Source organism: Melanerpes formicivorus, unplaced genomic scaffold, assembly GCF_026170545.1.
Source record: "Melanerpes formicivorus ecotype bairdi unplaced genomic scaffold, bMelFor1.0.p_v2 SCAF_29, whole genome shotgun sequence".
In the NCBI taxonomy this organism is placed as follows: domain Eukaryota; kingdom Metazoa; phylum Chordata; class Aves; order Piciformes; family Picidae; genus Melanerpes; species Melanerpes formicivorus.
Window position 1 is genome coordinate 4,239,964 of NW_027142381.1, and position 21,680 is coordinate 4,261,643.

The 21,680-nt window shown below is 52.5% G+C and overlaps 1 protein-coding gene across 4 annotated transcripts; it reads left to right on the forward strand.

The window, feature by feature from the left end:
- Positions 1–235: 235 nt before the first annotated feature.
- Positions 236–21,643, forward strand: FLOT2 (flotillin 2). 4 transcript variants are annotated; one of them, XM_068154548.1, is made up of 11 exons: positions 236–330; positions 8,406–8,487; positions 11,176–11,266; positions 17,139–17,262; positions 17,678–17,796; positions 18,220–18,333; positions 18,416–18,535; positions 18,942–19,156; positions 19,346–19,529; positions 19,700–19,849; positions 20,017–21,643. In XM_068154548.1, the coding sequence occupies exons 1-11, from the start codon at positions 282–284 to the stop codon at positions 20,053–20,055; spliced, it is 1,287 nt and encodes a 428-aa protein (XP_068010649.1). In that variant the 5' UTR covers positions 236–281; the 3' UTR covers positions 20,056–21,643. The 4 variants fall into 4 exon arrangements, with proteins under 4 accessions (XP_068010649.1, XP_068010648.1, XP_068010652.1 ...); XM_068154547.1 differs by lacking the exon at positions 11,176–11,266 and adding an exon at positions 13,102–13,192; XM_068154549.1 differs by lacking the exons at positions 236–330; positions 8,406–8,487 and adding an exon at positions 13,102–13,192 and having other exon boundaries at positions 11,185–11,266.
- The last annotated feature ends 37 nt before the right edge of the window (positions 21,644–21,680 follow it).

Here is a 21,680-nt window from a genome sequence, read left to right on the forward strand (position 1 = left end):
TCGGCCCCTTCGGTCGCCGCAGTGCGCATGCGCGTGCCCCATGTTACCGCGCGCGCTGACACGCGGCACCCAACATGGCGGCAGCGCTGAGGCGGGGGGGATGTTCGGCCCCACCCCCGGAGTGTGTCCGGGCGCGGCGCCGCACTGACCTTCTCAAAATGGCTGCCGCAAGGGGTCTGCCCGGAGACGTTGCGCCGCTCCGGGGCGGGGCTGTTCGGCGCGAGGGGTTGTGGGAACGAGGCAGTGTCGGCGGCGGTTGTGGGGCGGGGGCTCTGGGCACCATGGGGAACTGCCACACGGTGGGGCCCAACGAGGCGCTGGTGGTGTCAGGTACGGCACGAGCCTCGCAGGGGCTTGGAGGGAGCCTGGGGATCACGTCACGGGGGATGAGGGCTCGGGGAGCCTTGGGGGGTGGTGGGGAGGGTGTCGTCACGGCTGCAAAGGAGCCTGAGTGACTCCTGTCAGAGGGAGACCCTGAAGGAATTACTGGGGTGTCTCTGCAGTAGGGTCTAGGAGGAGGCCCTGGTGGGCATTGGTGGGTCCTGGATGTGAAGGAACTCTCAGGGGCAGTCGTGAGGGCACCCTGGGGGAGTTGCAGTAGTGTCTGTGTCATGAGGTCTGCTTGGAGCAAGCCCCAGGGGGAGTTGAGGAAGTCCTGCCTGTGAGAGAGCTCTCAGGGGTTTGAGGGACCACTGTCGTGGATCTGTTGCTGGATGGGGAGTGTCGCTGTGCTGAGGAGGCATGGGACACAGAGGGGACCCTGCGATTGGAGGGGGGGGCTGGGTGGTCCTCTGGGGGATGTCTGTCTCATAGAGGGGTTCTGGGACACTCGGGAGGGTCCCTGCTGTGGGGAGACCCTGGGAGGTGGGGGGAATGGGGGGGGGGGGGCATCCCTGGGAGGGAGTGTGGGATCTGGGGGGTGTGTGTGGGGATGCCTGCTGCAGGGTGCCCTGTGATTTGGGGAAGTTCCTCCCAAGGAGCACTAGGATGGGGGGAAGCCCTTCCTTGAGGCAGCACTGAGGGGGTCCCTGTCATGGGGTGACCTTGCAACGTTGTTTGAGGGGTGTCCTGCGTGGGTAGGCAGTGGGATGCTGGGAGGTGTCTCTGTCAAGTGGATGACCTGGAGTGGGAACAGCTGCCTGCTCCCTGGGGCTCTGGGATGGGATCCCTGCAGCTAACAGCTGTGGGCCAGGTCGGTGTGCCAGTGGCATGTTCTGGTGCTGCTGCTTTCGGGTGATGTCAGGCAGCGGCACTGTCAAGGCTGTTTGGCTCCGGTCCACTGCCAGCAGCCCTAGGCTTAGAATACCAAGAAGCAATCCTGTTCCTGAGGGGACAAGCTGGGGGAGGGGAGCTGGGTGTAAGTAACAGGATGAGGCAGAGAGGGCGGCTCAAGACAGGGCACTGTAGGCCTGTCCCTGGAGTGTCCTCATCTGTCATGTCCTGCTGCTGCTTCATTAACTAGCACCTGACTTCTCAGTGGTGCTGACACTGGGTGCAGTTAATGCCCACCAAAGTTTTCTTTTCAGGTGAGCTGGTTGCTTTAGGGTTAAATAAACCAGCAGTGAAATCCCCTGTGGCTGATTCAACCTGTAGCTGCTCCAAGATTCTGCTGAAGCTCCAGGCTGCACTTTGGCACAGACCAGGCTGCATGCAGACAGACCGTAATTACCATCAAGTGATGTAACAGCTTGCCGTAAGGGCTGGATACTCTGCTTGTGTGACAGGCTGGGGCCACATGCAAGGTGATAGGTACAGGTGTTTGTCGTTTCACGTGCCTTCAATCCCGTTACAGCCTTGCAGTAAACACTGGGCTGGCTTGTTGGCACCCTGATGCTCAGACCTAAATTCACCTGAGAGAAAATGTCAAGGCCGTGGTGCGATGGCAGCTCTGCCCTGCAAGTAAAACTACATTGTTACAGTTAGGGAACCAAAGCCTCCAGCGGGCCTCAGGCTTGTTTATGGCTGCTCTGTTATCAGTTCATCTCTCTGGGGTCATAGACCTATTACGGGAAGCGCTGAGGAGATGCCAGAGGCATGCTGCAATTTTGGAAACAAATCTGTGTGCTCTGGCGGCAGCTTCTAAGGAGGTGCAAACCACACCCAGCAGCTGCCCGGAGCAGCAGTATTCCTTGCAGTTTTCCTGGCCTCCTGCAGTTGTCAGATGGGATCTAGAGCTGATGCTGTGTTCCCCTCTCTCAAAATCAGTGTCAGCTGGTGAAATGTCATGTCCAAGCAGGAGGAATCAGGAAGCTATGCTTCAGGTCTGCCAGGATGCCCTTCAGCTGCTTAATTTCTCTTCTGTTCAGCCCATGGCTTGCAGAATGAGCCAGCAGGAATTTGTGGTATCTGCTTGCAGTTCCAAGCTTTATACTTTCCCACAGCTGGAAGCAGAAAGCCAAGGACACTCCTTGATGTACAGCTGTGTTCTGGAGTGCAAATCATGCCAGGCCCTGTGAGTCAGAGTTGGATTTGGTGTTGCCACCAGATGTGGCTTTTCTCTGCTGATCCCCATCGTGGTCTGCAAACACTCCTGAGAGTGTCATGTCTCCTGAAAGCACCCTCTGTGAGCTTCAGGGACAGCCCAAGAGGTTATGGGAACTCTGCAGAGCTCCACTGTGCTGATGTGCAGAGTGAATGCCAGGGCATTAGAGGGAGGTGGCAGCTAACTACAAACTGTTGTAGATCCAGGAACTTGAGCCATGTCTCTCCAGGAAAAGGCAGAGAGGACCTTGGGGGCCAGCATTTGTTTGTGTGATACTGGTTTGGATCTGGGGAGAGAGGGTGAAGGGAAGAAAAACCAACAGCAAACAATATGAAAAGCAGGCTTTTGGCTTGCAGTCATCCATGGTTGGGTGAAACACTTCCCTTTGTGGGAAGGCTCCTCCAAATTAGGAAGCCACCCCTGCCTTGGGGGGGGTTGTTCTCAGAAGTGGTGTTCCTTCTTTTTGCTTTCTTGTGAGACACTTGGGTTCCTTCAGTGCTCAAGGAGCAGCTGGCCATGCCTTGGGAACCTCTGTGTGTGCAGGAGCTTTGTAGCCTTATCTGGGAAGCTGCTTCCCAAGCATGGGTCAGTGTTCTCACTGGCATCCTTCCCCTATTGAGCAACACCTATCTCCTTCTCAGAAACTGCATTCAGTTGGCCAACCTGTCTGTGAAATATAGAGCCTAGGTGTTGTAAGAAGACAAAGTCCTACAGAGGTGGTGATGGTCCTTCTGGAGTGTGGGTTTAACTTTGCTGGAGAGTAGTAGTGCTGGGAGCTTCTTGGTGAAGTTGGGTGCAAGCTCTGAGGAGGCCTCTGAGGACCTCTTAGGAGGTCCCTGACCCATCACAGAATCCTCCCCAAATGCAGTTGGAGTTGCTAAGGTCTTCAGGGAGATACACAAAGTACCTGTTGGTCCTGATATCCCAATGTTCCCAGCAGCTGAATAAGTTGTCTTGGATGTGATGCAGGTTTTGGGTTACAGTCTGATTGAGTGCAGCTTTCACAGCTGAGGATTGATCTGCTAGTTTTGAAGTGCAAGGCTGGGATCCTTCTGCCGTCTCATTATGAAGACAATGATTTCTAACAGCTGCATTTGTCTTGGGGTTCCTGTAAGCTCATTGTGTCGCCTGCATCTCCACAGCTGGAGCTTTTCCTTCTGGCTGTTGAGGGCTGCAGGCTGGCAGCACACAGCAGTGGCCCAGAGGAGTTTCAAGGTGAGCACTTGGAGATAGGTGACAGGGGAAGGTTTGGCACATCCCACTGTGTTTCTGGGTCAGAGCAAACTGCTGTCTTAACAAAAGTTCACTGTATGAAAAGGAGAAAAAAATGTTAGAGGAGTTGCAGCCCAATCAACCTATCTTTGTTTTTAGGAGAAGATGGAAACAAATCCATCATTGGCAAATGTCTGGAAGAAAACAACTGCACCTGTTAGCTGAGTGTGACCTGTGCCCAGCTGATCTGGCCTCCCTCTCTGGTGGGGCTGAAGGGAAGTGGCAGAATTACACATTTTGCCTTTACTAAGGCTTGTTAGAGTCATCAGATTTCTCTGAAGTCCAGCCCACCTTCTCAGGCTTCACTCTCTGGGGCTCCTTGGTCCCTGTCAAAATAAAAGAAGAGCTGGCAGTTAATTCCAACTTGGTGTAAACATTTCCTGCTGCACCCCGGCAGCCAGGGAGAGTTAACCCTTCTGGAGCTGCTCTAAGCTCTCCTCTCCTGTTACTGCAGCCTTTTTAATTTCTGCAGAGCAGCTGCTCATCTGTTCTAATGGTGTTTCTCTACATTTTGAGAGCCTAAAATAAAAGCTGCTTGAGGCTCCATAAATCCTTCCTGCAAAAGTCCTACAGTGCAAAGAGGAACTGGATTCTCACATACTATAAATTTAATGTGAAACTGCCTGGAGAACCATTGCCAGGGAACTTGACAGTGGCTCACTGTTCAACTGAGAGGATTTATCAAGTAAGTTTCTTTTCCTGGTTCAGATAATGGAACCAAGAATGTGCTTATTGAATTTGCAGACAGTACTGAGCTGGGAAGGGATTCGAGAGCTTTGAAGAGCCAGCTTAGAATCAAAACAAGCTTGACAGATTGACAAATGGTCTGAAAGAAATACGATGCAATTCAGTAAGGAGAAATGCAGAGAGCTCCACTTAAGTGAGAAGAGTCAATTGCATGAAAATAGAACGGGAGGAGATGGTCCAGGTTGTGTCCATGGTGAGCAGCAAGAGCCGAAGACCTAAAGCTCATGGTGGGGCTGGTTCCATCAGGGTCATTCCTCCACTTCCTGGTACAGGTCAGTGTGAGCTGGCTCACTGCAGGTGCAGTTCTTCAGTCCTAGAAGCAATGTGACTTTGTGGGAAAGAGTGGGCAGCCTCACCTGGATTTCAGGTGAAGTTTTGCCCTTGTCTGCACTCATGCCTTTGGAGTCAGAGTTCAGAACTGTTCCCCAGGGTTGAGCCTGAGGTATTGACCTCTAGTACCAGGCAAGCTGTGCAGAAGACTTCTAGCAGCACTGACTGTTACCTGCCAGGTTTAATGAGTGTTTCTGCAGGGTTAGGAGCTTCCTTTGGGCTAGCCAATTTTTTTTTGCAGCAGTTGGTTTCATGCTGCTTGTGATGCTTGGTGGTTGCTGTCCAAAGTGCAGCACTGCAGCTTGTCTCAAATCTGTAGCATGGGGTTGACAGCTACTCACCACTTGCACAAAAGACCAGTTATGCAGCTCCTCTGTGGTGTTACCCTCTTGGGGTAGTTCTTCAGCTTTTTGCTGGTGGGTAGGGCTCAAGGTTTCCCTTGTTAAGTGCTTGGTAAATCTCTAGGACTTGCAAAGTTACTGTTCAGAAAGCGTAGCAGGAGAAAGAGATGGACAGAGTAGCCTCAGGACTTTCCTTTTGGGTTCCAAGGGGAGTTCTGGGGTGGTGTCTCTGGAGTTCTGTTGTGTAACTTCACTGCAGTTTGTCTTTCTATTTCTGTTTACAGGATGAATTAAACTAAATGTGTGGTTTTAAACTTGCTCTGTGACACTGATAGCACAAACCAAGTCATTTTGGTGTAGATCACATCCAAAACAAGCTAGCCAGCATAATCTGCTTTCATCTTCTGTGGTGACCATCAGAGAATGTTGTGGATTCAGCTCAGAGCCCTGCATCATTTTAAATTAGTTTTTATTAAGCTTATGCCATTTCTGCATGTGGACAGAGCCTAATTTATATGCACAGTGGGGCCTATGAACCAGACACTGATTTTAGTCTAGACCCTGTTCTGTGACATTATTTTCTTTATATATGCCTTTGCCTTTTCCTCTCCTCTCCATTATGGCTTTTGTCAGTAACTGGTTTCAATTACCACTTCCTTCCTTGTCTTTCTGCAGTCACTTGTGAGCACCCCATGACATTTCCCAGCACAGAGCTGTTTCTCAAACAAACTCAGCTTGTGTCTGACTGGACCAGGCTGTTTATTTCCAGAGTGGGTGGTGGGCCCTCCTAGGTGGGGAGAGGGCAGCACCAGATCTCCCTGAAGCAAGGCAAGAAGATGGCAGTGCTGTGCAGGTGAAGGCAGCAGTGTCAGCTCTGTTCTTGTCTTCAGCCCACAACAGTCTGTGCAGGGATATCCTTATCAGGTTATTGCAGCAGGCTGTTTACCATGACCTGATTTCTGAAGGCTCAGCACTTCCTGCCACAACACACACCTCGACACCTTGGGAGAGCAAACAACACCCAGCTTCTTCATGACCTCAGATAGTCCCAGCTTTCATGTTTCTAGCCCTGTGTCCTCCTATCTGTTGGGGCCTCTGCTCTTCCTTGTGTGCCATCCATCAGGGCAGCAGCTTCCTGCGTCTGCTGAGAGCTCCATTTATCTACGAACTCCCAAACGATTAATCTCACTTCATTAAAAACCCCAGCCCCAGAACAGATGACGTGCTCTGGCTCTGGGAACACTTGCTTGAATGTGGGACCCCCTTGTTTGGGAAGAGGCCAAGCTGGATGGAAGCTTCCTGGCTATGAATCCTCCATTTGTGGCTCGCCTGGCCCCTACACTGCCCCGGAAGAGGCAGGGTGCGTGTTTGTGGAAGCGACGGCCAAGCGGCTGTGAGACCCGGGCTGCTGGAACAGTGGGTGTATTATAGCTGGAAAAGGCAACTTCCCTGCCAAATCTCATTGTGCAAGAGGGTTTATTCTTCAGTCTTGCAAAGATTTTTGCTTTGTTGGTTCCCTTTTCACTTGTTCTCTGAGACTTGAGAAAGAGGCTTCTGGGCTGCAATGGAAAATGAGCCCTCAGCTCATCTGACTTGTGTTACCAGGACAGAGCTTTGCTGCTCTCAGACGTCCAGCTTGCATGAAAGCAACCAGCTGGCACCCTGCTCCTCTTTAATGTGCTGGTTTGCCATTTTTTTTTCTTGTGCTTTGAACACTTCCTGACATAATCTAGCTTAGTCAACTGTGCTGTGTAGCACTGGGAAGCAAACATGAGGCTTTCTTTGGGTGTGATACTTACTAAGGTGTTTCCTTGCATTGCCTGCTGAAGAACCATCTGTGTGGAGAAGCATGGTATTGGTGGGGTGAGGTGTGGGGTTTTCTCAGGATGATATTATGAAACAATTACCAGAGGTTTGGTAAAGACCACTCAGATCCTGTGAAATAAAATACCTTTCCATGTGGAGCTGCTTTTCCCAGCTGCCAGGAACACCTCCCTTCCTGTTCTTGGAAAACAAGGGCCTAGCAAAAGAGCTGAGCTAACCACGCTGACGTCCTCCAAGAAACGTTAAAAGGGGTTGTGATTCGGTGTCTTGCAGGCTATTGTATCAGCAGCTCCTGTACCTCCTTGCCTGGCTGAAATCACTTCCCAGCTATGGGAAGAAACTCTCCAGAAGCTGTCCCAGAGGTGACAGAATGTTCCTCTAAGCTGTGGAGCACAGGCTACCTGAGACAGCATCTAAATCCATCTCCCATTTGTGTTTATCTCCTGCTGAAATCAGCGGGTGAAGAACTGTGGGCCAATCTGCTGGTTTAGCAACCATTGCATGGGAGCCTGTGAAGCAGGTGATATCTTCTGCTGATAGCAGGAAGTGGAAGATGGGGAGGACAGAGGCCTCCCCTGTGGTTCAGAGGGCCCTGCCAGCACTCTGGCCTGGATGTGTGCTACATTTTTGACCTATTACAGCTCACTTGCTAATCACTCTCTTAGAAAGAGCTTCTTCTGTGGCTGCCTTCACAGTTCTCCCCTTCCCCTGCCTAGTGGAATGTGCCCACAGCACCACAGCCATGCTCTTCTCCCTGCTCTTCCTCTGCCCTACCTCTCTCTTGCCTGCACAGATACACCCTGTAGGGCTGAAACTGTCTCTGGCACTTGCCTTGCTGAGGCCCTCGGGCACCGTGTAATGAGCATGATTCTGGATAACAGGAGGGAGGAACTGCTGGCATGATCTGCCTGAGACCAAGGGCCAGGCCAGGGAGCTGCAGAGTACTTCCTTTGCCAGACAGGGCTGAGCACTGGCAGGGTGCTCTCTGAAAAGGTAGAAGGTGTTTTACTGTTTGAATCGTAGAAGTTCAGACAGCATCTTCTCACTCTACAGCTCCCTGAAAGGAGGCTGGAGTGAGGTAAGGGTTGGTCTCTTCTCTCAAGTAACAAGTGGCAGGATGAGAGGGAACAGTCTCCAGTTGTGGCAGGGGAAGTTTAGTTTGGACATTAAGAAAAAATCTTCCTTGAAAAGGTTGTCAAGGTCTGGCCCAGGCTATCCAGGGCAGTGGAGTCCCTATTCCTGAAGAGCTTTAAAACCCATGTAGATGTGGTGCTGAGGGACATGGTCTAGTGCTGGGTTAATGGTTGGACTTGAAGATCTTAAAGGTCTCTTTGATCTGAAACAATTCTTTGGTTCCAAGATCCTTTGTGTGATCCCCAACCCCATCTCTGTTTTCTGCTGTGATGCAGGTGGCTGCTGTGGCTCAGATGTAAAGCAGTACGTGTATGGAGGCTGGGCCTGGGCTTGGTGGTGCATTACTGACACACAAAGGTAAGGAGACCCTCCATTACTGATGTTTTGGAGTAGGAGTTAGGCAAAATTATCCCAGTGGGGCTGTCAGCAGTATCTTTAGGAATGTGGGACTGAGCATTGCATATGTAACCATGGATGAGCGTTGGCCCAGGCCCAGCTCCCGGTCCCTGCATAGTAGGCTGTGTGTGTGCAGCACAGCACGCAGCTGGGAGGAGCAGTGTGTGCCCTGTGTAGTGCCTTGAAGCCTGGGGAGTGTAGGGTCACTCACAACCACACAGCTTCTGGCTATCTTCTGCTTTGAGTGAGGGGGGCTGATGATGTCCAGGGCCCTGCAGGAGGTAATGCCATCATTTCAGGCTTGCCTGGCAGGAAATACTGTGCAGAATGCAGTCACAGGACAGGGGAGCTGTGTGCTGACCGTGTGGGGACAGCTGGGCATCACAGTGCAAAAGGCAAAAAAAAGAGAAATTCCTTGATTTCAGCTGAAGGACTTCAGAAGTGGCCACCCTGTCCTCTCCTCAAACCCAAAGCAATCAGGTTTATTTTCTCTTTGGTTGTTTTTTATTTACACAAACCCTACCAAGCTGAGAGAGGGCTGTAGGATGCCTGGTCAGTGTTTTTCTTCCTCTGCTGAAGAAGGCAAGAGCCCTGCTCTCCTCTTCCACTGCCTTTGCAGCACCCCACAGCTACGAGGCTCTCACAGAGGTGCTGGACATTAGGATGGGACTGGTTCATCCATGAGCACACAAGAGGAGCTGAGTTCTGCCCAGCACAGCCCAATCCTCACCCAATCACAAGCATACTTGTGCCATGCGGTGGGGCAGTGCCTCCTCCTACTCCCCAGGTCTCTCTAAAGATACTCTGACTGCTGTCACTTTGGGAGCAGACTGTGTTCCTGTTCAAAACCTTGGGATTTTCTTTCTCTTCCCTTTCCTCAGTCGTGGATTTGGCTTGTTGCTTCTTACCCTGCTGGTCTCTGAATGAATGTGCTGCGATGGTGCTGCTGTCCTGCTCGTGTAGCTGTTTGTCTTTCGGATCTCTGGGAACGTTCCTCTCTCCTGACAGCTCCCTCATGCTCACTACTGCGAGTTTGCTCCATCTGTGTGGGGAAAAAAAAGAAAAAGAAATAGGGAAAAAGGATGAAGACAGGACTTTTGGGGTTTTGCACTGAGTGATGGCCAGAGGTTGTAGTTAACCCTTACTGCTTTATCTTGCACCTCTTTTCCCTGTTCATGCGTTGCCGCCAGCAGACAAAGTGAGCGCGCTGCCGCCCTCACTCTGCTGATGACACACTGCCATAGCTATTCTTCACCTGGGTGTCAGGCAGCTTCCAAGGAGTCCTGCCTGCTGCTGGCAACTTACTGACATCAGCTCTCTGGTCCTCTCTCAGGTGGCTGGCACTCAGGATTGCTACAAAAGCCTTCTGTGGAGCTCTGGCTGCATGAAGAGGGCTCAGCTAACACCCGCGGCTTTAACCCAGGCTCTCCAGCAGTGCTTGCGGAGGGGGGAAGGGAAGGAAGCTTGTGGGCTCCATGCTTAAGAACTGCCTTTGATCCAGACAAGCTTCACTCCCAGATTTTTATGAAGCATCTCACTGGGAGAGCTGTTGATTTGAACAGGTAGTTCCTGCTCCTCCTCTTGTGTGAGAAGCCCAGAGAACAGCTCAGGACCTTGACCTGCCCTGTGGAGGAGAGAACAGATGTAGTCAGGAGGCTGACTTACTAAGCTAAGGACTCATCCAGGGCTAAGAGCTGTTTGCCAGGAATGAGCTGTCATATGATAGAGGTCTGTGCATTATTTAGCAAAGGAGACTCCTGACAGGGATGCCAGCACCCAAACTAATCTTTTACTTTAAAATCAACCCCCCTGATTCGTGCCATGGGATAGGGGGCTTAATTCTCCTCTTGAGATCAGAGCCTTTCCCAAATACCATAAGCTGTGCCACAGATGGAGCCTGCTTCATTAACATGAAGAGTGAGGCAGATTTCCTCCTCTGAAATTAGGACATCTTTTCTGGAACTGCCAGTGCTGAGAGCAGGAGAGACAGGAGCAATTGTGTTGCTGTCGGCGGCATCCCGCCAGGTAGCACTAACCTGGGAACAAAAGGAGCAGTTAGAGCTGGCAGGCTTTTATCCACCTGCAACCTTGAGAACTGGGGAAAAGAAATCCTGTCCCTGTTTGAGGGTCAGAATTAAAAGTGGTGAGCGAGGCAGTGTGGTCTCACATATCTCTGAGGGAACCAAATGGTGTTATTCAGCTTCTCAGGACAGCTGTTGGAAGCACCTTCTCTGCTCAATGCCTTAGCCAGGAGTAGGGAGCCAGGTCCCTGGCATTTTAATTTTTCTGTCCCCTCTTGGATGTTGTCACAGAAGCATCTCATTTATTACCAAAAGGGAAATTTCACATGTGAAGATTACTCCAACAGGGAATTCCAGCTGACTCCAGGATGGCAGTCCAGGTGGGATACATGGTTTGGTTTCATCTGTGGGGACTCACAGGCCTCCAGCCTCTTTATCTTCACTAACAGGAGCAGATGGATGACCAGGGAAGCTGCTCAGGCCCTGCGTTATGGGCAGTGGGAGAAAGGCAAATGGAACAGGGAAAAGCTGAAACCTGAAAGTCTTGTCTGTCCTTTGCAATGAGTGTCTAGCTCTCTGGTAACTGCTTTGTGTATTTGCTGTCCTACCCTTATTCCTTGCTACTCAGACTGTCTTTGGAGGTTATGACCATCCTCTGTCGCTGTGAGAATATTGAGACGTCGGAGGGGGTCCCACTGTACGTAACAGGGGTTGCACAGGTAATAATCCACCAGCTTCCTAACACTGTGTCTGACTGTTTATCCCTCTGTTTTGAGCAGCAGCAACAGCAGCAGCAGCAGCAGGAGAACATTAAAACTAATGGCTTTCTAGTGGGACAATTGAAATTTCAATCCCCTCCTCTCCTTCCCCTTCTCCGGCGCTTGCCCTGGGGTGCACTCCACAGTTTGTAGGTAATGCAGACAGGTGTGTGCTTGGCAAATTCCAAATTCAGCATTGCTGTACTGGCTCCTCTGATAAATTTGCTCCAACTGTAACCCTTTCCTCAACAGCACTGCCTCCCAGCTGTGTTTGGTGGAGGGCAGAAGGGCAGCTGCTTTTATGTGGAGCCCCAAGCAGGGCAGATGGGGTTCGGTCTGGGATTTGGGGTGGGTGGGAAGGCAGCTTTTGTGTCATTTCAAAAGGAAACCTGTACAGCTGTGGGGAAACTGCAACTGCACTTGGCTCTGCAGTTTTGGATCTGGGTTTTCCCTCAGCCCTTCTTCCTCCTCATAGAGACAGTGCCCATTTTGGATGTTGTCGCATTCAAAAGCACAGCATAGAGACCGTGGTTGAGCTGCAGTGTGCAGGACTAGTGTTTACACTGTGAGCAGTTATGAGCTGGTGTATCAGTAGTTACCAACCATCCCTGTGACTTGCCAGCTAAGAAGCAGCACAGTATTGAAATTAAATTCCAAGTGTAGATTAGGTCTCCAGAAGACTGAAGTCCTGCACTAGCTGATTAAAGCTTTGAACACATATGGCAGAAAATGCCTTCCACATCCTGGACAGAGGGATCAGTTCTAGCAGCTCCTAGTTTGTGTGCCAGTTTAATTAGGACAGTGGCCAAGGCAGGCATGAACTTGCAGAGATATGTTTTGACCCTTCCAGCCAGTCCTGGAGCTATTCCACATGCATGCCACAGCCCAGCACAGCCCCTTTGTGGTTCAGATGTTTGACCTAATGTTCACTGACACAAACTCTCCTGCCCTGTGGCAACCTGTCCTGACTCCCAACGCCTTCCTGGCTTGTCGTGGCTGACATAAGAGCCAGGCTTTACTTCCTGAAGCAGAGCCCACCACAGACAGGTGTATCTCTTGTTTTACCAAATCATGACCTTCAGATTGCTAGGTCTGACCAAAGTACCTTCAGCCTACCTTGGGCAACAAAGACAGCTCTGGAGCTGCAGGATCTGTTCCTGGGCGCCTGATACTATGCAGGCATGGCCCTTATGAGCTAGAGACTCACTTCTAGCAGCCTTTGAGTCACAGGACCCAAAGGAAAAGTAGAGGGAGAGGTGAACCAGATCAAGAGGTAGGTCTGTGTTAATGATGGGCAAAGTCAGGACTACTTCTTGCAGCATCAGTACCAGGTTTTGCCAACTTGTGGGGGTGGCAGCACAGGGCAGGTGGGAGCATCCCAGGTCCATGCTGTGCTTTTAAACCGGCGACAGCAGCCAGCAGGAGCACTCCCTGCCTCAGCACTGGGCAGCGCAGCACAGCCAGCTTCTGACAGAGGGCCTTTTGGGGTCCCAAAGCTGCCAGCTTCTGGCCACCTCACTAGCCCAGCAGAAGGGAAAGGGTCATGATATCATTTCCAGTCTGGCTCCCAGCCTTTCTCCGCTGATAAATTGCCTTTGCGCGTTGCCTGAAAATCCATTTCTTGGCCAAAGTGACTTGTCCGTCTCCAGTCACAGACGAAGTCCCTCAGCTGTGTTCTGTGCCTGTCTTGCATTACCTGTGATGAGTACCCCAGGCAGCCCGGGGCAGGAGGTGCAAAGGGAAGAGCTGAGTTTGTCTTACCTGGAAACGTGCAAATATTTTGCGTCTTTTGGCAGGATTTCCCTAGAGATAATGACGTTACAGCCCAGGTGTGAGGACGTAGAGACGGCGGAGGGGGTAGCTTTAACTGTCACAGGTGTGGCACAGGTACAGTAACTCCAAAACATCCTTTCAGGAATGCATGTCTCTGACTTACATCTGGTGTTCCCCCCCTTTAAGAGGTTGCTGTTGTCCAGGAACAGAAGCCAACTGCTCTGAGATAAATCCTTGCACAAACACACGCTGTCCTCCTTGGTTCACACTGCAGCATGCCCCATGTCATGAAGGGGGTTGTGACCTCTCCTCTCCAAAATCATTCCTCTTTTTCTGGTGTCTCATTTGTCCACGTGGCAAATGAGGGGGTGTGGGGTTGACTTGTTGTGTTGTGAGCTGTGTGGGACCCTGTGGGGCTGAGCCACTCGCTCCTGAGATGGTATCAAGCATGATGTTGCTGTGGGTTGTTATCAGCATGTGGACCTCGCAATTCTTCACGGTGAGTTAAAGTTTCAAGAAGGGACTTAGTCCCTCCAGGCACTAATATTTATGTGTAAAATTTCTATCTTGAATTTAATTTCAATTCACTCAAAGCCTTCTTCACACATGAAAAATGTCTCTTGCTGATTGTGACTTCAACACCTGCATTTCTTAGACTCTGCTGCCCTGATACGGTTTGCCCTTGTGACCAGGTCTGGCCCTGGGGAGGATGCTGGGAAGAAAATGTTATTAGCTTTCAACAGAATTTGGTTCCTTGACTAGGCAGCTGGATGCTTTGATTGAAAATTACTCCTGACAGCACGTTCTAAAACCAAGACAGTGGTTCTCAGTGCACTCAAGGCTGTGATCACCATGTGTCCAAGGTGTGTCCAGGTCTGTTGTTGCAGGAGAGGTGACTGCCATGCTCCCTGCAGTGAGTGGTGGAGACAAGGGGAGCTGCTGAGTGATGCAAACAAAATCCCATACACATCAGAAGGCTCCCCCAGGGAAGAGCACTGTAGCTGCTGCAGCCCTTTTAAGACCAAGTGCTTGACAGATTTCATCCAGTGTGTTCCAGAGCAACAGATTCCTCCCTGGATTCATTGGCTTGCTCTGAGCTGACGTTGCAGAGGAGCTGTGTGCTGGGTCTGTGTGTGAGGACAGGAGCTCAGCCGGAAGCGGTTTCTGGGCCGTTGCACATGGTGGAAGGGCTGGGCACAGTGGTGCCTCACCAGCAGATAATCCACTGCCCTGCTGCTGTTGGGAAGCAGGGCTATGGGCAAGAGCACCAGCACAGGAGACAGCTTCTTGGGCTCATCCTGGCTCTCATGGTGTGAACCAGCACCCTCATTTTCAGTTTTTCAGCTCTTGCATCCATTTATCTGCTAATGTGTCACATAGCCACAGTGGCCTTTGTGTGGTTGGCAGAATGCACACACCCATGTCTCCCCACACACATCTCATAGATCCATAAACTTTTCCTTTGGAAAAGGTATTTCTGTGAAGCCAGTGTTCCCTTTTTACCCTGGTTTTGAGACAACCTTCCCTTGCCTGCACAGTGGGCTGGGGTGTGGTGGCAGAAGCCTGGATCACCCAGATGCTTTGATTTAAAAATGAAGCTCCCAGTTCATCTCATTCATGTTACCCTCTCCTCTCACTGTTTGTGGTTGGTTTGCTTTTTCTCACTGTCCATTAATGGAAAAGATTTAGGATTGTGAGAAGTGAGGAATTTCCATGCAGAAAGCAGCCATGAGGCAACTGGTGACAGGAGTGGCCAGGGTTACCTGCAGAACTTTTGAGGCAAACATTTTACTTTTAAGGGCTTGTGCCAAAAAAAAAAAAGGAAAAAACCCAAAGAAATTATGATTGGAGAAACACCTTTAAAAATGTTTGCTCTGGACCAGGAGTGTTTGAGGTGCATAAGGATAAGGTATTAATTTTTGAAGAGGATTTTAATGAGTAATCTCCAGTAGCCTCCTTCTGCTGCTGGCTGGGTGCTTGGGGTGTTGCTGCCCTGGGCCATGCTGGGCTTTGTATGCTTCCCTACAAGTTTACTGAGCCTCAAGCTAATTGAATTGTCCTTGCTCACCCCTTGTTTGGATTGCAGCTGGCTGGAGCTGGGTGCAGCACTATTGATGCCCCAGATGGGATGGTTTTGTGTTGACTCTCTGAATTCCTGCCAGCTGAACTCTCTTTCTCATGCTGATGACATCTGAAGAAGCACCAAGCATGGCAGTGCCCTGTCTGAAACCCTGGGAGGCAGCTGAGTGCAAATTGCCCTGGTTTGTTGTGTGCAGCCTTGGCTTTGCAGGCTGACACCCACGGCCGGGGAACAGCCAGGCTCCTTCGGGCCGCCTGGGGCTTACTAGCACAGGCTGACTGCCTTTAGTCACACAGGCTGAATCCTTCCTTGCTCCTGTTAAGTATCCCAGGATCTCTTAATGAACATCCCACTTCATGCTCTGTCCTCTTCGTGGCTCCCAAAGGGTAGGAGTTTTTTAAGGAAGTGGAATTGCTGGCAGATGCACACCACAAACAGTTCTGCTGAGTCTAATTTGGTTTAGTATGTGCAAAAGCCTCTCATTTGTTGTGAGATGAGCCTTGTGCAGGGCCCACACTCCCAGGTGAAGCTCCACAGGCAGCTCTCTCAACTCCCCCTTGTGTAGAAAGTGCACACTGCTGGCCCAGGGTACAGAGGCAAGAAGCCACAGTGGCCTGGCTGTGTAAGGAGCCCAGAGAAATCAGAAGAGAATTGCCATGCTTGCCCGAGGTTCAGTTTGACATTTTGACTGGGGGACCCAGCCTGAGAAGCAAAGGTAGAAACTTGGCTCAGCCCAGGTCGGTGTTTCTTCACATGACCAGAGGTGGGATTGTGGCAGCTGAGTCTTGCTCAGCTCACCACATCCAGTCCCTTTAGAAGGCAGTGGCTGGTCCCAGTTGTCCTTCTGACAGTGCTGAGATTAGGCTGTGGGATTATTTTGGACTCAGGCTAGCAGACCAAGCTTTCTCAAGGAATAGGTCTGTTGCTTGTGCCATCACTTTGAGTTTTGTAGTGTCAGGATGAGGTCTGTAGGTTGAGAGCCCATCAAGAGTGTGAATTGGGACCCTCAAAGAGCCCCTGGGCAGCACCTGAAGCTTTGACAGTCTCTGAGCTATGATCATGCTGGCATCACAGCCAGGTCCAGCCAGGGCCCTTGGGGCAGGGTGCAGGGTACCACCAGCAGCACTTCATGGCACAGGAGTCACTGCCCAGCCCAGCTGTCTCCATGAGAGGGTGCTGTGGGACCTGCTCAGCTCCCAGAGGTCCCAGCACAAGTGTGTGGCTGGTATGACCCTGCTGCCTTCTCTGGTGCTGCCGAACACCTGTGGGGATTGTTTACCAGCCTGACTGTGTGGAGCAGGACAGCTGGGTCCTGTCTGCAGCACGTTGGGGTCACCACAAAGGGTGGCTGGGAGCTCCCAGCCACAAGCAGGACAGACCATTGTGGCATGGCCATCTCATCTGTCCCGGTGACTGGAACCCCTGTTCTCAAGCTGTAACTTGGTTATTTCAGACCCTTCCTTGTTTTCTGCCTTTCCCATATAAGAAAAAATAATTCTAGTAAAGGAGAAGGAAGAGACAGGTAACAAAAATGGCTTCTTGGCCAGGGGTAGTAATAAAAAGCCCTCTCCTCCTAGGTTTGATGTCAGTGGAGTGGCTGAACTGCTAGTTCAGGGCTCTTTGGTTGTTCTCATCAGGTAGGATATGTAGGGCCAGGGTCTGTCTCCACATCATCCAGTGGCTGCAGTAGTAGCATTGATGGCTGCAGGAAGGACTTGGAGAGGTGTCTGCCCTGGATGCTGGCCTGGCTCTGTGCCTGCAGCAGGGCTCTCCCCAGCAGCAGCGAGCAGGGGCTCAGTGTCAGGTCTGGTGGCCTGGCTCAGTGTGGTGACAGCTCAGTATGGTCCTTGGAAGCATTGGTAGCACAGGGAACTGGCAGCCTGATGGTGGTACTGCTGCTTCTGCTGCTGCTGCTGTTGGGTGCCTGTCCCTCTTTGGACAGGCACCTTCAGCCCCTTTGGCTTTGTCTCCTGTCTCCAGGTGAAGATAATGACTGAGAAGGAGCTCCTGGCTGTGGCCTGTGAGCAGTTCTTGGGGAAGAACGTGCAGGATGTGAAGAACGTGGTCCTTCAGACTCTGGAGGGGCACCTGCGCTCCATCCTAGGTGCGGAGGGGCTCATGCTCTTGGAGGCATCTTGAGGAGCTTTCTCCCTTCTCTGCTGACTGGTCCCAGCAGTGTTGCTGCCATTGTGGCAGCCACAACAGTTCCCTCCTCTGCTGACTGCAGAGGTGGTATCTTAGATTGTTCCTCCCATACAGCAGCTTCTGCTGTGTTGCTGGGTGTTGAGATAAGTGAGTTTTCAGGGCCTGCAGTAAGAGATGTCTGAGTCCCCATGGGTTACAGGTGTGGTGGTTGTGGGACTGGGATGATCTGCACTGCAGGGTCTGGGCAGAGGATTTTTGCCCTCGTGCCCAGAGCTGAAGAGACCAAGGACAATAAGGATGTTGCAGAACTTAGACTCACACCATTGTGTGTTATCTGTCCCAAATAAAGCGCTTTGCCCTCCTCCCCTCTGCAGGTACCCTGACAGTGGAGCAGATCTACCAGGACAGGGACCAGTTTGCCAAGCTGGTGCGGGAGGTGGCAGCTCCCGATGTGGGTCGCATGGGTATCGAGATCCTGAGCTTCACCATCAAGGTACACCCAGGTGTAGGGCACTGTGCCGTGGGGCACCCGGCAGCTCTGTAGGAGCATCACAGCAGAGCTTGCCTGGCCCTGGCTCCTCCACTGCAGCTGCTGGGAGGCTACGGCTGACAGCCTGCCCCAGCCCCCCGGGGAGTTGCCATGACAGCCGCCGCAGCATGTCCTGTCTCCAGGCAGCTGGCGCGGGGCTGCCTCTGCACACGGGGCTGTGGAGGGCTCGCTGCTAGCCCCACTCTCGGGAAGATGTCGGCAGGCCCCAGCTCTCCCTGCCTCTGCTGGTTCTGTTAGGCAGCAGGCTAGCATGGCTCCCCCTGACCCTGACCTGGCCACACAAGCGGTGTCTCTGAGCTTCAGTGGGAAGGGAGTAAGATGGAGTTACTGGTTTGAAGTGGTTTTGACCTCTCTTCCCCTCTCCAGGATGTCTATGACAAAGTGGATTACCTGAGCTCCCTGGGGAAGACCCAGACTGCAGCTGTCCGAAGGGACGCAGACATCGGTGTGGCAGAAGCCGAGCGAGATGCTGGCATTCGGGTGAGTCTGGAGAGGTGCTGGGCTTCCCTGCTTTGCTCCAGCTGTACACCCTGCAGCTCTGCTCTCTGTTTCTTCTCTGCAGGAGGCGGAGTGCAAGAGAGAAATGTTGAATGTCAAGTTCATGGCAGATACCAAAATAGCAGAGTCCAGACGGGCTTTTGAACTGCAGAAAGCTGCCTTCACTGAAGAGGTCAACATTAAGGTGAGAGGTACCTGAGAGCCCAGCCCTGTTACCTGGTTGGTTCATTATGGTGTTGGTAGCTCTGGGACTTGCCAGCTTTCTCCTCCTGCATGTTAATAAAGCTGGAAGTGGAGAACCCAGGTTTCTGTGTCACAGTATGAGCACCCTGCAGCAGATTCCTCCATTTGCAACAGTTATTTGGGATTAGGAGGAGAGGAAAGGGTGGGGAACTTGGAGCTGGTTGAAGTGCTGTGGGAAGGGCACGCAGGGAAGGACAAAAAGTACAACGTGGCCAACTGTGGTGTCACCCCTGGGTAGAGGTTTGTAAATTGGAGCCATGGCTGGTTTCAGGGCTTGCCAAGGGTCTGTATGCCTGCACACAGGACATCCTGGCCAAGACCACTCTTCTTGTCTCTCCTGTGTGCAGACTGCTGAGGCCCAGCTGGCCTACGAGCTGCAGAGCGCCCGTGAGCAGCAGAAGATCCGCCAGGAGGAAATTGAGATCGAGGTGGTGCAGCGCAGGAAACAGATTGATGTGGAGGAGAAAGAGGTCCTGCGGATGGAGAAGGAGCTGATAGCCACCGTGAAGCGGCCGGCCGAGGCCGAAGCCTACCGCATGCAGCAGATCGCCGAGGGCGAGAAGTGAGTGAGCCCTGAGCCCCGCGGTGTGCTGGGCTGGGCTGAGCTGGGAGCAGAGTGCAGCAGGTGCTGTGCTGAGACCCAGCTCCTGGACTCTCTGCAGGGTAGGCACGGGGCTGACAGAGGGAGGGAAGCAGAGCTGAGTGCACTGCAGGGACCTGCGTTGCTGCAGGGCTGGGTTTCCCGTTGCAGGGTGAAGCAAGTTCTCCTTGCTCAAGCAGAGGCAGAAAAGATCCGCAAGATCGGAGAAGCAGAGGCGTTTGTGATTGAGGCCATTGGCATGGCGGAGGCTGAGGGGATGAAGCTGAAAGCTGAAGCTCTCCAGCAGTATGGAGAAGCTGCCAAGCTGGCTCTAGTGTTGGATGCGCTGCCTGAGGTGAGAAGCAGCTTTTCCCTGCTCTGGGCAAGTGGTGAGGAGTTCCCAGGCTGGGCTGGGTCCCCTGGGGTTGCAGCAGGTCCCTATGTGGTGTGTGAGGGACCTTGCTGGCAGCTTGGTGAGCAGTTCCTTTGCACTTCTCATCCCACCTTCCTTCCCTGCTTCTCCAGATTGCTGCCAAGGTGGCTGCTCCCCTCTCCAAAGTGGATGAGATCGTTATTCTCAGTGGAGAGAGCAGCAGTACAACAGCTGAGGTGAACCGTCTGCTGGCAGAGATCCCTGCCTCCGTGCGTGCCATCACTGGTGTGGATCTCACAAAGGTGAGCTAGGCACAAGCAGGTGACAATTCCTGTAGCTCTTAGGGTACAGAGGCTTAATGAAACCTTTCAGCCTCCTAGGGAACCTCTCCTTCCCCAGCCCTGCCCAGCTGCAGAGCACAGGCAGCTCCCTGCCTCCTTTTAACAGCTTCTCTCTTCCCCTCCTACAGATCCCCCTGATCCAGAAAGCCACTGGGGCCCAAGCATGAGGTTGGCCAACCCAAAGCTAGTGAAGATCTCTCCCTGTTATGCACTCAGACATCAACTGCCTTCAACATGTGGGAATTCCTTTTATATCAGAGACAACTGAAGTTTCATTTTTAAGCTCTGGTGCCTTATTTTGTAGGGCCAGAAAGGTGCATGGCCAGTCAGCTGCTCTTTTTTTCTCTTTTTACTGCAAAGGGTGGGAGGGGATTTGTTTTGTAATTAGCTGTATATTGGGTCAGGGTTTGCATCTGATCCCCAATTAAGACTGGCAGCTGCCTGGTGTTGCAATCCTGGTGCCTTGCTGTTCTCTGTCCTCGGGTGGGTGCCCAGAGCAGGAGCTCAGCAGGATGGGGAGCATGGAGTGTGGAACTGTAGGAAGAGAACAGCCAGGACCCACCTTCCTTGGGCTCCCTGCCCTCCTGCTGCCACCCTCCTGGGCACTGCCTGAGTCCTGCCTCTGCCCACAAGATGTTTCTGTGGCTGGCTTTCCTCATCCCAGTTTCTTGCCCACAAAGCCCCTGCACTGTTCACAGTCCTGCCCGGGCTTCCCTGAGGTGGCAGTCACCTCCCTTGGGTGACAATCATGCACTGCCAGTGGGTGCTTCCCACTCCTGTGCTTCATTCACTTGGGGAAGTTTCCACCCAAGGTCTGGAGTCAGGGAGAGCTCAGGGGAGGCTATTAATGGAGGGAGCCAACTCAGTCTTGTCTGAGCCAGGCCTGATGAGGTCCCACCACCAAGAAAGCCAAAGTAGCACTGTGCCAAAGCCACTCCATCTTCTGAGAAGGAGGTTGCTGTTCCCGAGTGCCCTACTGCCCACAAGTACCAAAGCCATGGGTCAGAGGGACCAGGTAGGGTGCTGTGGCTGGGACAGGCTCCACACCCAGGGCCTGTATAACTGTCTGGGGACCATTACTTTTGGGACTGGTGCCATGGGGCCCTCAGTGCTGACCAGGGAATACCCCAGCAGGCAATGCAGAAGCCCCTACCTCACTCCTGTCCCCCTTATGGCCAGTGGTTTTGCTGCCTTTAGTGACAATGTGAAAGAGGTTGTCCCCTGCGTGTGTCCTGTGCTCCCTACAGGTGCCACCAGGTCCCTGCACTGGCATGTGCCCCTTCCCCACTCCTGTGCTCAGTATGGCTGCAGCACCCAAACCCACATACAAAGTCAGCCTGGGGCTGCTGAGGGGTAGTGACCTGTTCAGGCACTGTGGGTTGGTGAGGGTTCCTCCAATGACTCCTTCAACCACAGCTTGGTGCCACCCCTGCCATTACAGGGAAGCAGAGATCCAGGTCTCCCTCCTGGTAGTGCCCCCAGTACTGGCCAGTCCCTTTGCCAGGAGTGTCCTGCTGTGGGATGGATGGGTGCTATGGGGCTGCTGGCACCCCATGCCCCCCTTCCCTGCAGCCAGGGTGGGGAGGAACAGCTTTATCAGCCCCCAGCTTGTGCTCAGGCCGCGGGGCCGCCGGCACAGATCTGGCGCTTGCTGGTGGGTGTGCCGGGCCAGGTCCTATCTGCATGTGCATGCCTGTGTGCCCCGGCCCTGCTGCTGTCCCCACTGCTGTATGATAATAAAGCCTTGTCACCTCCCACCTGGCCTCTTGTCTTGTGCCTCCTGCATCCACCT